This window comes from Echinops telfairi, unplaced genomic scaffold (assembly GCF_000313985.2).
Source record: "Echinops telfairi isolate 266 unplaced genomic scaffold, ASM31398v2 ScPeMD7_70;HRSCAF=299, whole genome shotgun sequence".
NCBI classification, from domain to species: domain Eukaryota; kingdom Metazoa; phylum Chordata; class Mammalia; order Afrosoricida; family Tenrecidae; genus Echinops; species Echinops telfairi.
In genome coordinates, this window is record NW_022103968.1 from 29,103,031 (window position 1) to 29,122,613 (window position 19,583).

Genomic DNA, 19,583 nt, shown 5'->3' on the forward strand with positions numbered 1-19,583 from the left:
TGCACGTGAATCCCAGGAAATATACACTGGAATAGTTATAGCAGTGTTGTCCATAATAGGGGAAAGAAGCTCCCCACTCCCCCACCCGCCAAAAAACAAAACAAAACAGGTACATTCCCACGACGCCAAAATAAAAACCAATAACCAAACTCACTGCCATTGTGTCAATGCCAATGCCAACTCACGGCGACCCTTTAGAACAGGGTAGGACTGTCCCTGTGAGTGTCCAAGGCTGAAACTCTCCATGGGAGTAGAAAGTCCATCTCATCCCCAAGGAGGCTGGTGGTGTCGAACTGCTGACCTTTCAGTGCGCAACCCAACTCATAACCACTAGGCCACTAGGGCTATCAGTATGATAAGACAGTAAGAAAATGAATGAACCTCAGCTGTGTCCATCCGTGTAGAACAAAATAATCACATCGTAGACAAAGCATGCCGTATGAATACATTTATATTAGTTGTCCGTTTTGTAAGTACGCGTTGTTTAAGGCGACAACCAAGAGCTGTGAAACAAACACGGGCAGCAGGGAAGTGGTCCTCACAGAGGGGAGGCTTGGGGTTGGGTAGCAAGGAGGTGTGCGCTCAAGGGGCCATCGCCTGGTAAAGACTCATTTTCCCATCCTGGGGAGTAGGTCCACGAGAGTTCACTTATTATCGTTCTTTTAAACTGTACATTTTATATACTCTTATAGTTCACAAAAATAAAAACTAACAAACCGAGGACTGAGCCTTCTAGTCCTCTTGTCAGAGGGCTGTGCTGCTGGCTGTGGTAATGCCGGATTCCTTGGCCATGGAGTAAAAGAAACCGGGGGTTTGCAGCAGTTCTTCGGGGCTGCCGAACTCTACAATCTTCCCATTGTCGAGGACCATCACCCTGGAACAAGGAAAAAAGAGAAGTCTTAGAAAGTCATCTCGGACGTATGGGGATGACCAGGAAGGGCGTCTATCTTTGCCCAATGAGTTTCTAAGATTACTAAGATGGGGGTGGGAACAGGGAGGTGGAGGGATGCGAGGGGATAACAACAAGGTGGAGTGTTTAACATGAAGATAGATAGATGATAGATAGATAGATACATAGATAGATAGATAGATACATAGATAGATAGATAGATAAAATTAAAATTGCTTCCTGGGGTGGGGAAGGGGGCCCTCTGGGTTCTTTACCCCTCAGATGAAGCTATTGGTCTGAGTGGCAGTAAAAGGAGGAAAGAATGAGAAAGTGGAAGTAGACTAAGATTTATTAGTGACAGACAAGTTCATTTCAAACATTAAAAAAGGGACAGATGCGTGGCATCATCCGTATTGTTGAATGGTACTCCGAGGGGCTTTCTTTGGCAGGGAGGAATGAAAAGATCATGGAATTTCCCCACAAACGCTTGAATCTCCCTCTGAAGTGCAACCCAGAAGTTGCAGAGGGGAGGGACCCTGGCTGCTTCATGGAGGCAGCGGCCCAGGCTCTGAAGGTTGGGGAAACCCACGGCCAACACCCGCTGCACGTGGATTTGGCCTCCCCCTCACCACACTCTTCTCATTCGGCCAGTTCCCCCGTGGTGCCCTGTGGGTGTCAGGGTGGCCTGAGCTCCATCAAGACTCCCATGGCTGTTTTCAAAAGGCGATCACCAGGCCTTTCCTCCCAGGGGCTTCTAAGTATGGAAATGTCCACTCTTTCCATTCGTGGTCCAGTGTGGTCACCCCCCGCCCACCCCAATTCTCCAGGCCCTCGGCTCTGTTAGTGATGGCACACCCCTTCCTAGTTCACCTTCCCGGTGGTCCCCTGTACACTCCCATTCACTGACGGTACCACTGTGGACACGGGCCTTGGTCTCTCCGGGGCTCCGGAGGAAAACCATGGGGGCTAGAGCTTTGCTGTCCGGCTCTGAGAGCTGAGACTGCCCCTGTTGGGAAGGGTTTGACCTCAACTGTGTCTACCTGGCTCTGTCCCTTGCTTCACTCACTTGTCACTGTCCATGATGGTGTGCAGCCTGTGGGCGATGGTGATGACCGTGCAGTGGGAGAACTCTTGCTGAATGGTCGTCTGAATGAGGTGATCCGTCTTCAGGTCCACAGCAGCCGTGGCCTCGTCCATGATGAGGATCTTGGACTTCCGGAGCAGCGCCCTGCCCAGGCACAGCAGCTGCCGCTGCCCGATGCTACAGCCAGGAAAGAAAACCAAGCTTTAGGGCAGCGGTTCTCAGCCTGGGGGGTCGAACGGCCCTTTCACAGGGGTTGCCCAATTCATCATAGTAGCAAAATGACAGTGATGAAGTATTTTATGGTTGGGGGGTCACCACCACATGAGGAACTGTATGAGAGTCGCGGCATGAGGGAGGTTAGAACCACTGCTTTAGGGCCTAAGGACCCTGGAGCAACCTGGGTATGTGGACAGGAGACAGCGGTCATGTTCCAGATCAGATTTCCCCAGCTGCTACTCCGAAGGACTTCTAGAGCACTTTCCCCAACTCCAGACGTCCAGAGCGCCTTTCTACACACAGCCAGACTCTCGGCCACCGAGTGGGTTCTGACTCGTAGCGACCGTACAGGACAGGGCGCAACGGTCTCCGTGGGTTTCCGAGACTTTACGGGAGCAGACAGCTTTGTCTCTCCCCCAAGGAGCAACTGGTAGTTTCAAACTGTCGACCTTGCAGTTAGAAGCCCCGACTCGCACCCCATTAACTGCTTCAAGTTTATTGCTGTCAGTGGCAGCGTTTCCCCAACTTTCCCAGTTTAAAAAAATCCAACACAGGAACATCGTTTTTAAAAATTCCAGGTTCTGGGTCCACTCTCGTTCGGGAAGGAACCTCAAACACCACCACCGCCACTGCCACCGCCACCCCAAAAGGCACTAACATTAAGTCTATTCTGACTCATAGAAACCCTATGAGCCAGTCAGGGTGAAACTGCCCCTGTGGGGTTCCAAGACTCTAACTTTTCACAGGAGCAGAGAGCCTCGCCTTTCTCCCAAGAAGCAGCTGGCGGGCTTGAGCTACTGACCTGGCGTTTAGAAACCCCCCTCCCCAGCAGTGAGTATTGCTAATCAAGCACCGTGAGGAGAAGCTCGTGGTGGATGGAGGAGGAGAAACACCAGCCCTGGAATGGAGTTTTGCATTGGCAGCTGCTAATCCAGCACACTGACGACAGCTTCAGAAACGACATGGGCGTCACCTACCTCACCGTCATGGGAGACGACCGACACCATTAATATGGAGCGAGACCGCACCCGAGTGCCCTGGTGGCATTTCTGGGCGGCCTTCACAAATCCATTCATTATTTTAATGTGTAATTCTAGTCTTGGGGCTAATTATTTCTTTTAAGGCCTCTGCCTTGATTAGAGATGAAGCTAGCTAATGAACCTGAGGTCTCAGTGTGAGATGCAATGTATGTGAAATTCGAATATGCTTGTAAAATGCAAATAGCTCTAACTGGCTACAAGCCCCTGAGGAAGGCTGGACCTCTGATTTACATAGAGCAGCGCTGGCAAATGATGTGAAGGGAATCTTCAGGAACCGGTTAATTGCCCCTTCCTGCTGTGGCCATCAGAGACAGCGTATTAACCCGGGGTGGCTAGATTAAGTTCTGTTAATTGAGAAGTCACCGACATGAACTCCCAGTGTCGCTCTGGAACGCGTAGGAAGAGAGATGTCAAAACAGCGGCCTCCCGTGGCTTAACTCCTACCTTGGTGGCTGGACTTCGTGGTTCCAGGTGTACGTGGAGGCAAGGCCTTGGCTGTCAGTTGCCGTCTTCCTATACGGGCCGAGGACTCATCAGGACTATCGCTCACCAGGCCTGAACCCTCCTTCTGAGACGAAAGTCCCTGGTATTACCCTTTCAGGGTCTCTGGGCGTGCACCGGGCGGACTGGTGTAGTTTGGGTTCTCAGAGACCAGAAGCATCAAGGCAGTGGGTGTAGAGCCACCATAGCACCCCACCACACTCACTGCAACCCACACTCGCCCTGGGTTAATATCAGACTGTGCTATCCAAGTCACTAGGGGTGCTGGTGCCATAGCGGTTTGCTTGCCGAGCTGCTAACCACAGGGTCAGCGGTTCAAGACCTCCAGCCTTTCTGAGCTTTCCACTCCCATAAAGCGTTACTGTCTTAGAGCATTTCTACCCTGTCCTATAGGGTCACTACGAGTTGGAATTAACTTGATGGTATTGACCTTGGTTTTTGTTTTGTTTTTTAATCTGCATCATTTGACTCTGCACCCCTAAGGTCTGGCACATAGTAGGTGTTCATTACAGACTTGTTGGCTGCATGTCTGAATGGTTTCTTTTTTAAAAAACATTTCTGTTCCATTTGACCTTCTTTGGTTACATATTTGTATGTGCACTTTACATTTTTAACTGTTTTATTGAAGACTATGTCTTTACATATCACACAGATCCATGGTTCTAATCGATCAAAAAGAGTGCTCAATCATTGCCACAATCCATTTTGAAACGTTTTCCTCATCCTTGCCTCCATCGTTAATAGCAATTCCTGTTATTCACAACTCCCCAAGCTCCCCTACAGGAACCTCAAGGCTGACCTGGATGCCGTCTCTGTGGGCGTACTGAATGGTTTCTTTTTCACAGGCACGAAGAGCCGCTGGATCCTTACTCTGGTTGATGGGGAACCAGTCGGAGAGCAGCGCCCACCATAGCAGGCGCTGCAGCCTGAACCCACCTGGGTCCCTGTTTTCGTGGGACTTGATGCCACCTGGGCCTTGGGATGCTTTAAGCTTTCGGGTAAGTCTGGTGTGTGGCCTATGTATGAATCAGCACCCCTGGCAGGGCTTCTCCCACACATCACACAGCATCTCTTGTTACAGGGCAGGCCCGGAGCACGGAGATGAAGGCCCAGTTGTTGCGCGTTGATAACAAGCTCCCAGGTGACGTCAGAACTGCTGGCCATGAGTGGAGCTCCGGAGCCTGACCAATGGCAAACGGTCTGCCCCCTGCCAACCATTGCTAAGCGGCACTCAGACCTGGGGCAAGACCCAGCCATGAGCAGCTAGGCTCTGTTTCAGGCTAACGACAAGGGAGGGGAGACAGAGCCAAACTGTTGTGTGGAGCCTGTGAACAGAGCGGAGGGCAGACGTGTGACTGTGTACGATGCTGTGAAAACGTCGGAAGAGCCGGGACACGCCGAGGCGGTGTGCTGCTTGCATGTGACGCAGCCTCCCCGAGGACTTGGTGGACACTGGAGAGCCCTGTCCCCTCTATACCCTCTGGGGTAAGCGCGTGCCAAACTTGGGCTCACCAGGATCCCTTGGTGGTCTTTTCCAACTCCTCAAATGCAGGCCCCACTCATACCAATGTCAACGTACCCTCTGGGGTCAGACTAAGGAGCCCTGGTGGCGCAGTGGTCAGGCAGCGGGCTGCTAAGGGCAGGGTTGGCCATTGGAAACCACTAGCCACTCCCATGGGAGAAAGAGAAGGCTTTCTACTCCCATGAAGAGCCACAGCCTCCGAAATTCAGAGGGCAGTTCTCCTGCTGAGTCGGCACTGAGGCGCCGGCAATAGTCTGTTTTTCTGGATTTGAGGGTGGGACGAGGCACGGGGAGTGTGTCAACTCAGACTCTCGTGTGCAGCAAAGCCGAGAACCTGAGCTTGCTTCACAACCGCGTGATCTGTAGACGACTCCCGCCGCCACCACCACCACCCCGCCCGCATTCAACATGGCTGAAAGACACGGGGACTGCCTTTCAACGTCTCAGGTCTGTTTAAACAGAAAAGGTCCCAAGCTTTTGGAAGCCCGATCATGTCGGTCATCTTCATGAAGGTTTCGCTTTATACATTAGGAAAGAGGCCCAGGCCCCTGAAATCCTAGGTGTCTGTCACCTCCCATCCTCTCACTGCCTGGGTGGGGTGAGAGGGGGGTGTGGGTTACGAGACCTTACCTGAGGTTTTCACCAGCCTCCGTCACTTCATGGGAGAGCCCAAGTTGCAGACCCGCCACGAAGGATTTGAGGTGAGCCAGTTCTAGGGCCTTCCAAATCTCCTCATCGGAGTAGTTGTTGAAAGGGTCCAGATTCATCCTCAAGCTTCCAGAGAAGAGGATGGGGTCCTGCAAATCCCACAGACAAGGGGTCGCTGGGGCCAGTCTGAGAAGGAACCGCCTGCTGGGCTGAGCTGGCGGGTGGGCAAACTTGTGGCAGCCTTCGCCGCTAAAGACTTGACAAGGCCACCGCGCCAGTAAACCCAGCCTGGGGTTAAGTGGAGTCCATAGGGTTTGTAAAGAGCCTGGATAGTGTAGTGGTTACGCACTGGGGTACTAATGCAAGGTCAGCAGTTCAAAACTACCAACCACATTGTGGGAGGAAAATGAGGCTTTCTACTCTCAGGAGAAGGTACAGTCTTGGAAACCCAGTTGGCGGAGTTCTACCAGTTCTATCGGGTCTCGGTGAGTCCGCACGGGCTCAGTGGCGGTGAGTTGGGTTTTTGGTTTCTTGGTGGTGAGTGGTTTTCATCTGAGTCTCGTTTATGGACTGTCAAACTGGCCACAGTCTCTTAAGGGCCTGGAGGGAATGCGAACTGCGCACTTTGAAGGGGGAGGACTCCGGGGAGGGCCGAGAGAAAGAGCACCGTCACTTAAGACGGACACACGGTGCTTTTCAAGAGGCGAGGCAAGAACGACCAGCCAAGTAAGCAAACAGCAAACTCGCCTGCACTGGCTCGGAGAGACTGGTTCCCAGCAAGGAGCCCCCGGCTTGCAGGAGAGGGCAAGCGCGCCCACACCTCACCCGAGCCCGCTCTTCCGTGGCAGGCTGGGGCCAGAAGCCCAAGGGGAAACTTTCTTGCAGATGCATTAAGTGCTCTGTTTGCTGGTAGGAACCTGGGCAAACCCCATCCCCTAGCTTTTGGGCAAGGAGCCCTGGACCTGCAGTAGGGAAGTGTTTGGCTGCTAACGGAAAGGTTGCTGGTTCAAACCCATGCGCCGCTCCGCAGGAGTCAGACATGGCAGCCCTGCTCTGTCAAGATTTACTGCCTTAGAAACCCTATGGGCCGTTCGCCTCTGTCTTATTGGGGTCACCGTGGGTCAGAATCCACCCGATGACAACAGGCATCTCTCAGCCACATTAAACGGGAGTGTAAAACTTAATGGCTTCAAGCTTCAGCGGCAAAAGCAAATGGTGTTGGGCGCTCTAGAAATGCAAACGCCCCACCTGTTCTATTGACCCGTTGTGCTGCTGCCACCTACTGGCAGTCATACAAACAGCACTACAGGTGCAAGACTTTTTTTTTTTTTTTTTTAAGTTCTGCAAAGAAGGTATTGGTTTCTTGGCTGGCCTGTACAAATGGAAGCGCTGATTGAAGAGGCACCAAGAAGAAAGCGCAGGTGTGCCTGTCGGAGCAGGTCGTCCCCGCCGTCTGTGCCCGAGACAGTGCCCGAGCTCACCTGTGGAATGATGGTCAGTCTCTCTCTCAGGTCGTGGAGCCCTATGGAAGCTATATCGACCCCATCGATGGTGATCTGGCCCCCGGCCGCCTCTAGGATCCTGAAGAGGCAGTTTGTAAGGGACGATTTCCCAGCTCCCGTCCTGCCTACGACACCGATCTGTAAATACAATTCCTTTGTAAGTTAATTCAACATCCTTCTTGGAGGGGAGGGGTGGGGGTGGGGGTGGGGGCGGGAGGCATTTAGTCTGGGCATCCATCATCATAGGTGATAAGAAGCAGTGATCGGCTACTTTATCTTGAAGATGTTAAACTGGTTTTAGTTTGGGAAAAGAAAAAGAAAAAACAGTTCACAGATGTCAAGGGAAAAGGTGGGGGGTGGGGGGACCCTCCCCCCCCTGCCTCCTAAGCTGTTTGTGGCTTGCTGAGAACACAAGTGTCTATAGGGAATGGGCAGCATGTCCCCTCAGGTACTGTTGCTGTCCCCATCATCACTAGGAATGGCGTGTGTGTGTGTGTGTGTGTGTGTGTGTGTGTGTGTGTGTGTTCTTATTTAGAAGAAAGGAGAGAGTGAGAATCAGGTTTGCTGGTCATGGAGAGCCAGTATCTCAGTACCATCCTCACCTGCCCTGCTTTGGTCCTACATCAGCACCCAAGTCCCCAGAGCAGAAGCACGTCAGAAGAAGGGGCAGGATTTTACAGCTCAGCAAGAGAGACCAGCCATTTTCAGGAAGAGGACCAGGCCGTTTTCTCACCCAGAGACAACCCCCCCACACTGCTACTCTCTCATGCCATGGCCCTTACAGGCCAGGAGCTCTGCCATCGCAGAGAAAACAGGTTGTTCTCTACGGGGAGGCAGGGATGGGCAGATGCATTGAGCCTTCTCTTTGGTCGCTTGTCGATATCCTGCTCTACGTCCTTCCAGCTCTCCGGGGCAAAGAAGAGCCTTGACTCTCCCAGGCCACCCCAGTGATGAAGGCCAGTCCTACTGTGTGTCACGTCTGAACTCAACTGTGTCCGCTGAGCCCCTTCACAAGGACTGACCCCACCTACCTTCTCCATGCTCCTGATGTCACAAGTGATCCCCTTCAGCGCCAGATCCAGCTCGGGCCGGTAGCGCACTTGGTAGTTGCTAAACTTGATCTCCCCTTTCCTGGGCCATCCTGCTGGGGGTCTCGTATCTGTCACCCAGGGTGCCTGCGAGGAGACAGGAGAACCGCAACAGCTCTGCTTTGCAGGCTACCAGCTCAGCCAAATCGTGTCCGAAGCACAGGAAAAGGGTGGCCCTCTGAGCATCTAGTGGGGCTTTCTACTGCCGTAAAGAGTTACAGTCTTGGAAACTCACAGGGGCAGTTGGACCCTGACCTACAGCCTCAGAAAGACAAGGCTTCCGCTCCCACAAAGAGTTAGTCTTGGAAACACAAGGGCAGTTCTGCTCTGTCCGAAACCAACTCGATGGCAGTGAGTTATTATGAGCATCTGCGCTGCCTAAAGGCCACTCTTACTTTCTGGAAGTTTCCTACCTTACTCAGTTAGAGAATCCTTACCCCATGCCTTTGCCCCGTGGGCCTCCAGAGTGAGGCCACGATTTAACTGGGTGCATTTCGAGCCTTGACTTCCTCTAACTCATTTCCCATTTTGAAGAAATTAGGACCTTTGAGTTGAAGCAAGGCACACTTTAGGCAAACCTTTATTACCACGTGCGAAATCTCTAGATAAGGTAATAATATTCTCTTGAACCTCTTTTCCTTCCTTCTTTCTTTCTTTCTTTCTTTCTTTCTTTCTTTCTTTCTTTCTTTCTTTCTCTCTCTGTCTTGTCTTTGGGTTTCCCTAATTCTTCCTTACCTCATTTTCCACTCTTATATATTCATTTATTCTCTCAACAGCCACAATGTTGGTCTCCATTTCCGACGTCATCCGCACTAACCAATTCAGGGTTTGTGTGATCTGCAAAGAAATCGGGAGACTGGGAATTCACCATGAAGGCAAAAACCAACTCAACTGGTCAAGCCACGGATCAAGCCAGTGCCTATTTTGTGTCTACCACTGGGCTGGGCTCGGTGAGAGATGAAGGGACGCGTGAAACAGGCCTCCCATCTTTGGGGAGGAAGGCCAAGACTGGAACATCGCCTGGTGGTAAGTCAATGACTGTTCAATGGCGTGGCGCTCACGGGAAGGGTGCGATGAGCAGGTGCAGAGCTGCCGCTCAGGGAGGAGAGGCTGCTGGTTAGAGGGCTGGGACTCAAACTGCCTGAGACCCAGCGCTGCAGGTGGAGGGCGTTGAGGATAGCCGCTCTGCAAGTGCGGAGGAGTATGAGAAAAGACACAGGACAGGAGAAGGGCTTCCTTCTCTGCTCTCACTCAACAACAGCTCAGTGGAGAATCTAGCCCTTTATGTGCGTGGGCATGGCGACACAGCTCCTTGACCATTTACTTGACCGTCCTCCACTCCAGAGGTCTCCCTGCCAGGGCAAAGATACATCTAAACTGCCAGTGAAAGGGCTGTCACGATCCGGACCAGTCTAGCCAGCAGGGAGTCTGTGGATTACCAAGGGGCAAGCTTCTTCCAGCCCAGACTCAGCACCTAGCACGTGTGCTCAGGAAGCATTTGTGGTGCGGACAGTCGTTAGAAGAGGGAGAGAAGTCAGTGGGGCAAGACGGTGGACCTGAAGAGTAACCATCCTGTACAGGTGGAAGTCGATGTAATTGTTGACACCTGAATGCTTTTGTTTAGGTTCAACGGAATAGTTCCTTGACGTATTTGCCTCACCTGCCCTAGGCTAATGCTCCTGGAAGTGGGATGGTGAGGGGGCAGCGGCACAAGGAACCCGGTGATTCTGATGAATAGTGGAGTCCTTCTGGGAGCCCTGGTGGCATAGTGGTTACATGTTGGGCTGCCAGGGAGCTGCAAGGTCGACAGTTCAAAACCACACACTGCTCCTCAGGGGGAACCACTCAGCTTTCCACTGCCCTCAACAGTGACCGTCTCAGACACTCACAGCAGTGGTTCTACACTGTCCTATAGGGTCACTATGAGTCTGTGTGGACTCAATGGCAGTAGGGTTTCTGGGTGCCCTGGTATGATCCCGGAGGGAGGGCCTTCTGAACGACTCCTGCAGGCAGAACCATATAACCACTTGCAGCTATCTAAACTCCAGTCTACTGCTGCTAAAGGGTGCCACGAAACATGGCCAAATGACTCACGTGGTCCACATGGCTTCATCCGATCCCCCCCTTTTTTAAAAATTAGCCCCAATTATTCTGTAGTCTAAGAAAAACAGACACAGAAGTAATTTGTTCACAGCGCTTTCTGGTTACTGTCATATTCTAAACAAGAAATTTAGTTTGTCTCTCTTTTGACAAGGACAGGCCCAAGAGGCCAAGAGACAAGGAGGTGTTTCATGGAACCTTTTGAAATGGCCTTAAACCTCAAGAGCAACAAAAGGTATGTCCATTTTGTGGTTGATGTTGATGCTTGTTTAGAAAAGCTAAGGGGCATGTTCGGATTAGTAAGAGAGGGAGCCCGGATTTGAACTTCAGACGCCCTAGTCCCTTGGAGTCTAGAAATGAACCAAGAACACAGCCCCCACTGTGTGCTCCAGACACACTTGGAGAATAAGGACCACTGAACTCCCAGCCTTCGGACTCACATTAAGGGCGTTGGACAGAACAAACCCCACGGTGTCCCCGCTCAGGGTATCTTTATAAATAACCATCATCAAGGACGATAAGAAGACGATCAGGTTTCCAACGAACTCCAGGCGAAACGCAAGCCACCTGCGAGGAAACAGAGCCAGAGAGAAGGAGGCATCACCATCTTCCCTTCTCCACCTCACTCAGGCCCCTTCACCGCGGGCTGGGGAGGGCCCGGCGTCCTCCTAGGCAGTGCCTCAAGGTGCCACTCCCCAGTTCTCCGACAGTTGGCAAATTGGATTTCAAGGGAATGAATTGTATTTCAAAGATATTAGGAGAGTTAGCTAACCTGACACAAAATATCCTGTGGGCAAAAGGTCTCCAAAAATGACCAAATCATAAATCTGACCTGGAGCAGTTGTTAAAAATCCTTGTTACAGGTAAACAAGCAGCCATCTAGCTCAGAAGCAACAAAGCCCACATGACAGAAGCACACCAGCCTGTGTGATCACAAGGTGTCGAAGGGATCAGGTATAAGGCATCATCAGAACAAAAAATCATGTCATTGTGAATGAGGTGGGGAGTGTGGAGTGGAGACCCAAAGCCCATTTGTAGGCCACTGGACATCCCCTTACAGAAGAGTCTCGGGGAGGAGATGAGCCAGTCAGGGTGCGATGTAGCAACGATGAAACATACAACTTTACTCTAGTTCCTAAATGCTTCCTCCTCTCACCCCCCCCCCTATCATGATCCCAATTCAACCTTACAAATCTAGCTAGACCAGAGGATGTACACTAGTACAGATAGGAACTGGAAACGCAGGGAATTCAGGACAGATGATCACTTCAGGACCAGTGGTGTGAGTGGCGATACTGGAGGGTGGAGGGAAGGTTGGGTGGAAAGTGGGAACCGATTACAAGGATCTATATATAACCTCCTCCCTGGGGGATGGACAACAGAAAAGTGGGTGAAGGGAGATGTCGGACAGTGTAAGATATGACAAAATAATAACTTATAAATTATCAAGGGTTCATGAGGGAGGGGAGAGTGGGGAGGGAGGGGGAAAAGTGAGGACCTGATGCCAGGGGCTTAAGTGGAGAGCAAATGTTTTGAGAATGATGAGGGTAATGAATGTACAAATGTGCTTTACACAATTGATGTATGTATTGATTGTGATAAGAGTTGTATGAGCCCCTAAGAAAATGATTTAAAAAAGAAGAATCTTCCCATAGTGCAAAAAAAAAAATTGTGCTTTACACAATTGACATATGTATGGATTGTGATAAGTATTGTATGACCCCCAATAAAATGATTTAAAAAAGAAAATGAAAAAAATTCTTGTTACAGATGCATGTTTTAAAAAACAAAACAAACCATGGCCACCAGGCTCCTCATGACAACCAAACACCTCATGGGATTTGATTCCCTGGTTTGGAAGTTTAAGGTCATGGTTTCATGGGATAGTCCATTTAATTATCCTAATAATGTTAATTCGTTGACAGAATTAATAATATTTTGTTATTAAAATGGGGGTGGGGGGGTGGAGGTGGGGGGTTGGAAAGAACCCGGGGAAAGAGGGAAGCCAGGTCTACATTGAACATGGATGGCTGCATTTAGACTCTAGAGAATATCTGTACTCAAGGGGCTCTATGTGCGGGGACAGGGAGAAGAGTTGCTGGCATACAGCACTCTATGCTAAGGTCACTCAACTCAACCGACACTCCTACTAGAGTGATAGGGAGACTTAATGGAAATTCAGGGCTGGGGGAGGGGGGGCACGCCCGCCTGGAAGAAATGCCATTGCATTTCTGATGGTGCGTCAATGGGGAGGAGCAACCTCTCATTAAGCACAACAACAACAAAAATGCTTAACAATACTTATCTAGAACCAACAGGTTCCTAACTGGACACCTTTGACCTAGTTTCTATGCAGCCCTGGGTGGCCCAGGCTGTGGGCTATAGACTACTGGAAGTTTAGACTCTGTCCTTTCGAAGTGAACAGCATCATTTAAATGACAGAAGTCCAAAATCCCTTTGCCGGGTCCCCACATGGATTAAAACCTCCATCAAATCCCTGTAACCATAACTGAGGGATGTGAATAGCCTTGTTATCAGACAGAAAGCATTGTAAAGTTGATTGTGGTAAATGTAGGTAGGTTAAAATGCAATACCTTACCATTTACCCCCCTTCTGACCCCATTTAAAGTTGTTTCAGTAAGAGAGAGATACATGTGGATTAAGCCTCCGGTGAATGCCCTCTGACCATAGAGCACATTAGAAAGTAGAATATTGCAGATGCAATTAGGTTAACATTCAACCCCTGATCATTTGATCTCCCTTTTGACCAGTTTTTAATATTTTCTGCTTTCTTTTCCACTGAGGCTTTTCTCTATTTTATTTTGTTATTATTGTTGTTGTTGTTTTCCCTTCTGTATATTAAATCCAGAATAGGTAAATCTACAGAGACAATAACTGGATGAATGGCTTCTTGGGAAATATGGCAGGGGAGGTTGGGGGGAAATGGGGAACTACTAACTATGAGTATCATAAAGAAGCAAATGTTCTACCATTGATTGTAGTGGTAATGATTGCATAACTCTCTTTAATACGATTGAATGATTGAATCGTACGGCGTGTGAATAATATGTTAATAAAACTGTTTTGAAAAGAGGACCTGTAGATGGACATTGATTATAAAATTTACTTCCCCCAATAAAAAGCATTTCAATGTTTTCACCAATAATTCTAACATGTATACATATCAATGTGGTGACTATTTCTAATGGGGTACCGTAGGATCAATTTAGATGCTCACTTTTTTGTTTCTTGAAAGGCCTCGCAGAAGTAAAGTATCTTGGCTATCAAACCCGTGATGTCTCCACGTTCCGAACAATTGAGAGTTGCTGACCTGCCCTTAACATGTCAAACACCCAGGGAACCACTCAAGATGTCCATCCTCCGTGATACACTACTCCTCACCGGGGCCTGGGAACAAGGGGAATCATGCTCACCTTGCTCACAGTTCACCCTCAGGACAGGAGCTTTCCAGTTCTATCATTGTTGCTTCGCTTGGTTTTACCTCCAAATTCCTAGCCCTCCTCCCTCCAACCCGTGCTTCGTCACCATTGTAAAAGGAAGAGCCTTTCTATGGAGACTGTCACGGAAGAACACGCAGAAACTCCCGGTCACCCCGACGAGCACGGGGCCTGAGATACAAATTGCCCACAGAGCTCATCGTGCTTCCACAATCACTCTCTGGAGTATGCATGTACCCGTTGTGCATGCAAAGGAAATGAGACTCTCCTAGCAGCATCCAGTCAATTCCCATAGTTGGGAGGTGGCAGAGGTGGGGTCTCTGACTGGAGGTCACACTTCTTCTCTACTTAACTAACATGACAGGTGTGTGTGGCCAGAGCTCCCTCCTACTCTCTGGCCATACCTGTCCTGCCAAGATTCACATCAACCCCCCCAAAGCATACAATTGGGTATGAAAACTCAGAAACAGCCTCACCTATTGGAAACAATCCAGGAAACGACACATTTCTGGTTGGTATCAATCCCCACCTCACTGAGCTTGAGAAACCGCTGCTGGTGTCCTAAGGCTCGGATAACAGGCAAACCGGACACAGTCTCACTGAAGTGAGAGTAGATGGGGGACCTGGTGACAGAGTCCAGACGTCTCAGCTGGCGCGAGGTAGCCACGTAAAATGTCTAGGCACAAAAAATGAAGAGTCAGTTAGTTGCACACACTTGTGGCAGAGTGTCTTCATGGCCATGACCCAATAGCCTTCACCTTGGTGACCACAGCCTACATCTGAACAGGACAGAGGCCGCTAAGCTAGGCAAGAAAGCCCACCGGGCAAGACGAATGAGGACACCTGGGGTTGGTGGGGAAACAGATGAGGACAACGTGGCAGAGACTCCATCTTTCCAAACCAAGTGAGGAGCTTTGTTGACAGAATCCTTACTGTGTCCAAGAAGCTAGATCTGTTCTTCTAGGATCTATAGAAGCCCCTGGAACCTAGGGAGTGTGGAAAGCTGGGATAGGAAATGGGCAGGAAAGGACCAGAGAAAAGTAATACTGAGGTGTGTGCAAACATTGAAGAATAGGGTCAGTATGGCAGTTACATCCTCTCCTGTCAACTTGAACAAAGGGGTGGAGTCTCGCCTGTCAATCAGGTCGCGGCTTGATGACCTCATTTGAAGGTGCGATGGAGATAAATAACTCACTGGAGCTCAGACTCTCTCTCTCCTCTCTCTCTCTCTCTCTCTCTCTCTCTCTCTCTCTCTCTCTCTGCTTTCCCTTTCCTGTTGTTGAGACACCAGAGAGCTGGAGGAGCCACGTGGAGAGCCACGCCAGCATTGAGATGCTTCCACTGCCTTTGGATCCACAAGACTGTCTACCCACTGGCCTGTGATCTTCCTCCATTTGACATTATTGCATGTGCTGCATGGTCTAAAGAGGAATTTAGAGTAGTATCAGACTTATGGACTTGATCTGGACTGGCTGGGATGTTTTCTCAATATACAATTGTTCTTTTGTATAAAGCTCTTTCTTATACATGAGAGTGTCGATGAATTTGTTCCTCTAGTGCACCCAGACTAACACATCAGGGAAGTAGGCAAAACGGTGCCTCAAGGACGAGTGAAGGCAAGATTAGTTTTGGAGGGGTGTGGGGTGCTGAGGCTCCAACAACAGGAACTAGGCGTAATAGAGAGGGCAGGGGGCACCTCTGAGCTGTGAGGCGCAGGCACGGTTGACTGGGTTAGGGCTGTTACGACATTTTGTCAGATTTGTTAGAACCAGGGCAGGGATGGGCATCTGAGACCCAGAATACATGTTATAGTGGAAGGTTTCTTCAAGTGGGCTGCCTCTCGTGGGCTGGTTTGCTAGTAGCCGTCAAAAGGCTGTAACCATCAGTGTATCAGATGGCCTCAATACAACTACTAGGAGGGGCCGTCGTACACGGGCCGTAGACCGGGGTCCTCAAACTTTTTAAACAGGGGGCCCTCAGACTGTTGGAGGACCAGAGTATAGTTTTAAAAAAAAAACTACGAACAAATCCCTATGCACACTGCACATACCTTATTTTGAAGTAAAAAAATAAAATGGGCAAAACCACCTGGAGGGCCAGATAAATGTCCTTGGTGGGCCGCAGTTTGAGGACCCCTGCCGTAGACAGTCCCCATGCCTGCAGGGTCTTTGGAACCATTTTCCTTTGATGAACAGGGCATTACAAAGGCCATTGATGGGACACGAATTCTCTCTATAGCACTCTGCCCTGCCCCACCACCATCCCTCCCAATTTTTTTTTCTACTTGCTTTAGCTTTTCTGTCAGACTGGACTTTCAAATGATGGAGCCTGGGTAGTGTAGTGGGTTTTGCACGGGGCTGTTAATCACAAGGTTAGTACTTCGAAAGCACCCCTCCGTCCCTCCGTAAGCCAAAAAGGCGGCTTGCAACCTCCATAAAGATTTACGCTTTCAGAAACCCACCGGGCGGTGCTGCTCCGGGGTGGGGGTGGGGGGCGGGGCGGGGTGGAGGGTATATTATTGCCCTTCCAGACTTTGTCCAGGGCCAACTGCAAAGCAGCCCCAGACCCAACCCGAAACTGCTTCCACCTGTAAGGTCTCTAACTCCTAGGCGGCCAGCAGGGAAGGTGATCTTTCGTGTGGGCTGTGCACTAATCAGCGCTGCCCTGTCAGGCTGAAGCATGGCCGGTGAGCTCCTTGCCAAAGAAAACAAAAACCGCATTGCCATCAAGTCTAAGTAACTCATAGCCTAGCCTGCTGTGGCCCCAGGGGTCTCTGGTGGGCTCCCTGTGACATCCACGTGACCACAGAGCAAAGAGATGGGAGAGGACCGGCACGCCCCCCGGCAGATGGTGAGGAGGAAGCCTGGACGTTGGCAAGGGGAAAGGCAGGGAAGTCGAGCCCTTTCCCAACCTACCTGAACAGCCACGTAAATGAGAGTGAGAGGGATGATGATGATGACGAAGACCGGTGTGGCCACACAGATCATGACCAGGGTGCTGAGGATGCCCAGAAAGCATATGATCCAGCTGCGCAACGTGGTCGGGAGGGTCTCATCCACGGTGGAAATGTCCTGGGTGGACAGGGGAGATGGTGTCCTGGGGAAGTCCTCAGCCGCAGGGCCTCCCCATCCCCAACAGCTCTCTCAGGGAGTCCGTGTGTGGACCTTCTTCTGCCCTACACTGCACTGTCCTGCTCACCAACCAAGGTGGTCACCAGTCAGAGCCCTTCCAAATAGATACGGCAGCCATGCGCCACGTTTGCAATGCGCGGGGCAAGCATTGCTCTCAGTGAAATTCCTCTTGTTCAACATACTCAACGTACCATGGTGAGCGAACAGATCCTTACAAGGTACCTCTTTCTCCCATCACGAAGCCAGTTCAGCTCTCTGACCTTTCCATAGGTTCTCGTTTCTTTGACTAGCCAGCACAGAAGGAGCGCTGGTGATGCTGTGGATAAGGAATTGGGCGGCTCACCTTGAGGTCAGCAGTTCAAACCCCCCAATACTCTCTGAGGCAGAAAGATAGGTTGCCTATTGTCTGTGGAAGCTACAGTCTCAGAAACCCTGTCTCGAGTTCCCCTGAGTTGGCATGCTCCTGATGGCAGTGGCTGCATTTGGTTTATCTAGCACAGAGCCTGGCACACAGAGACGGTCCGAACACGTTTGGCCGGAGGTCCGGTAAAGAAGCCCTGCTCCCCATTCTTGTGTAAGGACTGCCCTGTATCTAGGAAGTTGTTTCCTCTGCCAGGCACAGAGCTGCAAGGAGATAGGGGTGCAGAGGCTGAATGTGACCCCTGCCTGCCTGGGACCCAAACCCAGAGGTGAGGGATGGCTCTTCCTGCCACAGTGAATCCATGAGCAAATGAATGCATGAGTGGGTGGTTGGACACATGCTCAAAAGTTTGGATTCGTATTTGGTATTGCCCTTGCCTAGGGAAAGTGCCCAAAGAGAAGATTCTAGTAAGAAGCATGGATTTTTATAAGAAGAGAGGAAGGCTTTATTTCTCTGACACTAATAGAGGTTCCAACCAGTCATTCTAAGGGATCCCAGACCAAACTCCCTTTTAAAAGCCTGAGAGCCACCACCCCCTCAAAAATTACTCTATAATTAACAAGAAGCTCCTTTTCCATGGCGTGCACAATCAATTAGCAAAGGATCATTGTTGCCGATTGTTCTCAGTAATTAACAGTAAGACCCGTGTCCTCCTTTCTAGATTTATTATACATAGTACACCCTGAGACAAGAGCATGCAACCTTTACAAAACCCCTCTGAGAAAGCTCCCCATCCCAAACTGGGTGCTTTCATCCCCATCAAACAGACCCCATTGACCATGCCTTCAGTCATGCTTCCCCAGCAGACGAGAATAGATGGGTCTGGTCACTTTCCCCCTTTGAAGCAGTTTCTGAGTCTCCAGAATCTGACCGTGGGCTGTGGGTAGTCTTTCTGTTTCAGGCCCAAGACCCAAGAAATAAGGGCTGGGTCTTCTTAACATTAAAATGTATATATGCAGAGGGAACCGATTACAAGGAACTATATGTGACCTCCTCCCTGAGGGACAGACAACCTAAAAGTGGGTGAAGGGAGACGTCGGACAGGGCAGGATATGACAAAATACCAATTTATAAACTATCAAGGGCTCATGAGGGAGGGGGGAGGGGGAGGGGGGGGAAAAATGAGGACCTAATGTCGGGGGTTTAAGTGGAGAGAAAATGTTTTGAGAATGATGTACAAATGCGCTTTACACAATTGATGTAATTGTATGAGCCCCTAATAAAATGTTTTTTAAAAAAATGTATATATGCATTTTCCCTACACACAGAGGGCTGAAAACCATGCTAATGACAGACGGATATTGCTCAGAATCGCTGGTTTCTATCTCTGTTCCTAAAATTCCCACGTCAGACATTGAAACCTCACTGAGAACCAACGAGCTTGCCATGGCCCAAGGAAGAGAATCACCTATGCCTGTAATATTTACTAAGTCCCCCAGTGCCTGCAGCAGAACGTGGCTCCTGGAAGGTGGTTGTTGAAGGAATGAATGCCACGTGTTCTAAGATCTACAGTAGATGGAGATACGTTGTAGAACCTTATCGAAAATCTTCATAGCTCTCTTCTGTGGTCCAGATCTCCAGGTCTCAGACGGCAGTTCCAGGAGCGGAGGCGTGGACCAGTGGGAGACTTACTCCTTTCATTCACGGACACGGGCATGGGGCAGCGCCCTTCTCTCTTTCTCTCTGCACCACAGTCCTTCTCACCTGGCTCTCCTGCCACCCTCCTACCCCCGGCTGCCAACACACCCTTAGCTCATGCCAAGATTGGCCTCATCGCTCTCAACATGTCCTTGCAGTCAGCAGACTCTTTTATACTCCCAGAATGCCCCGTTCACACCGTTGTTATCGATATCACCATATTCGATCACAATGTTGATGGCTCTTTCTAGGCTATGAGTCCCATAAAAGCCTAGAACGCCCCCAAAGGGGACACATAACAGAAATGTGGGTGAAGGGAGACAACGGACAGTGTAAGATATGAAA

The 19,583-nt window shown here is 50.2% G+C and overlaps 1 protein-coding gene across 2 annotated transcripts in view; it reads right to left on the reverse strand.

Annotated features, from left to right (window-relative positions):
- Positions 1-433: 433 nt before the first annotated feature.
- ABCC2 (ATP binding cassette subfamily C member 2) overlaps positions 434-19,583 on the reverse strand; it is a 63,747-nt gene continuing 44,597 nt past the window's right edge. For both annotated transcript variants that reach the window (XM_004700999.2, XM_045291307.1), the window contains 9 exons: positions 16,964-17,119; positions 14,525-14,724; positions 11,031-11,157; positions 9,226-9,327; positions 8,434-8,577; positions 7,382-7,540; positions 5,883-6,049; positions 1,956-2,150; positions 434-874 (listed from right to left, as the gene is read on the reverse strand). In XM_004700999.2, the coding sequence (XP_004701056.2) occupies positions 745-874; positions 1,956-2,150; positions 5,883-6,049; positions 7,382-7,540; positions 8,434-8,577; positions 9,226-9,327; positions 11,031-11,157; positions 14,525-14,724; positions 16,964-17,119 (1,380 nt within the window). In that variant the 3' untranslated portion in view covers positions 434-744. The remainder of the gene's footprint in view (positions 875-1,955; positions 2,151-5,882; positions 6,050-7,381; positions 7,541-8,433; positions 8,578-9,225; positions 9,328-11,030; positions 11,158-14,524; positions 14,725-16,963; positions 17,120-19,583) is intronic.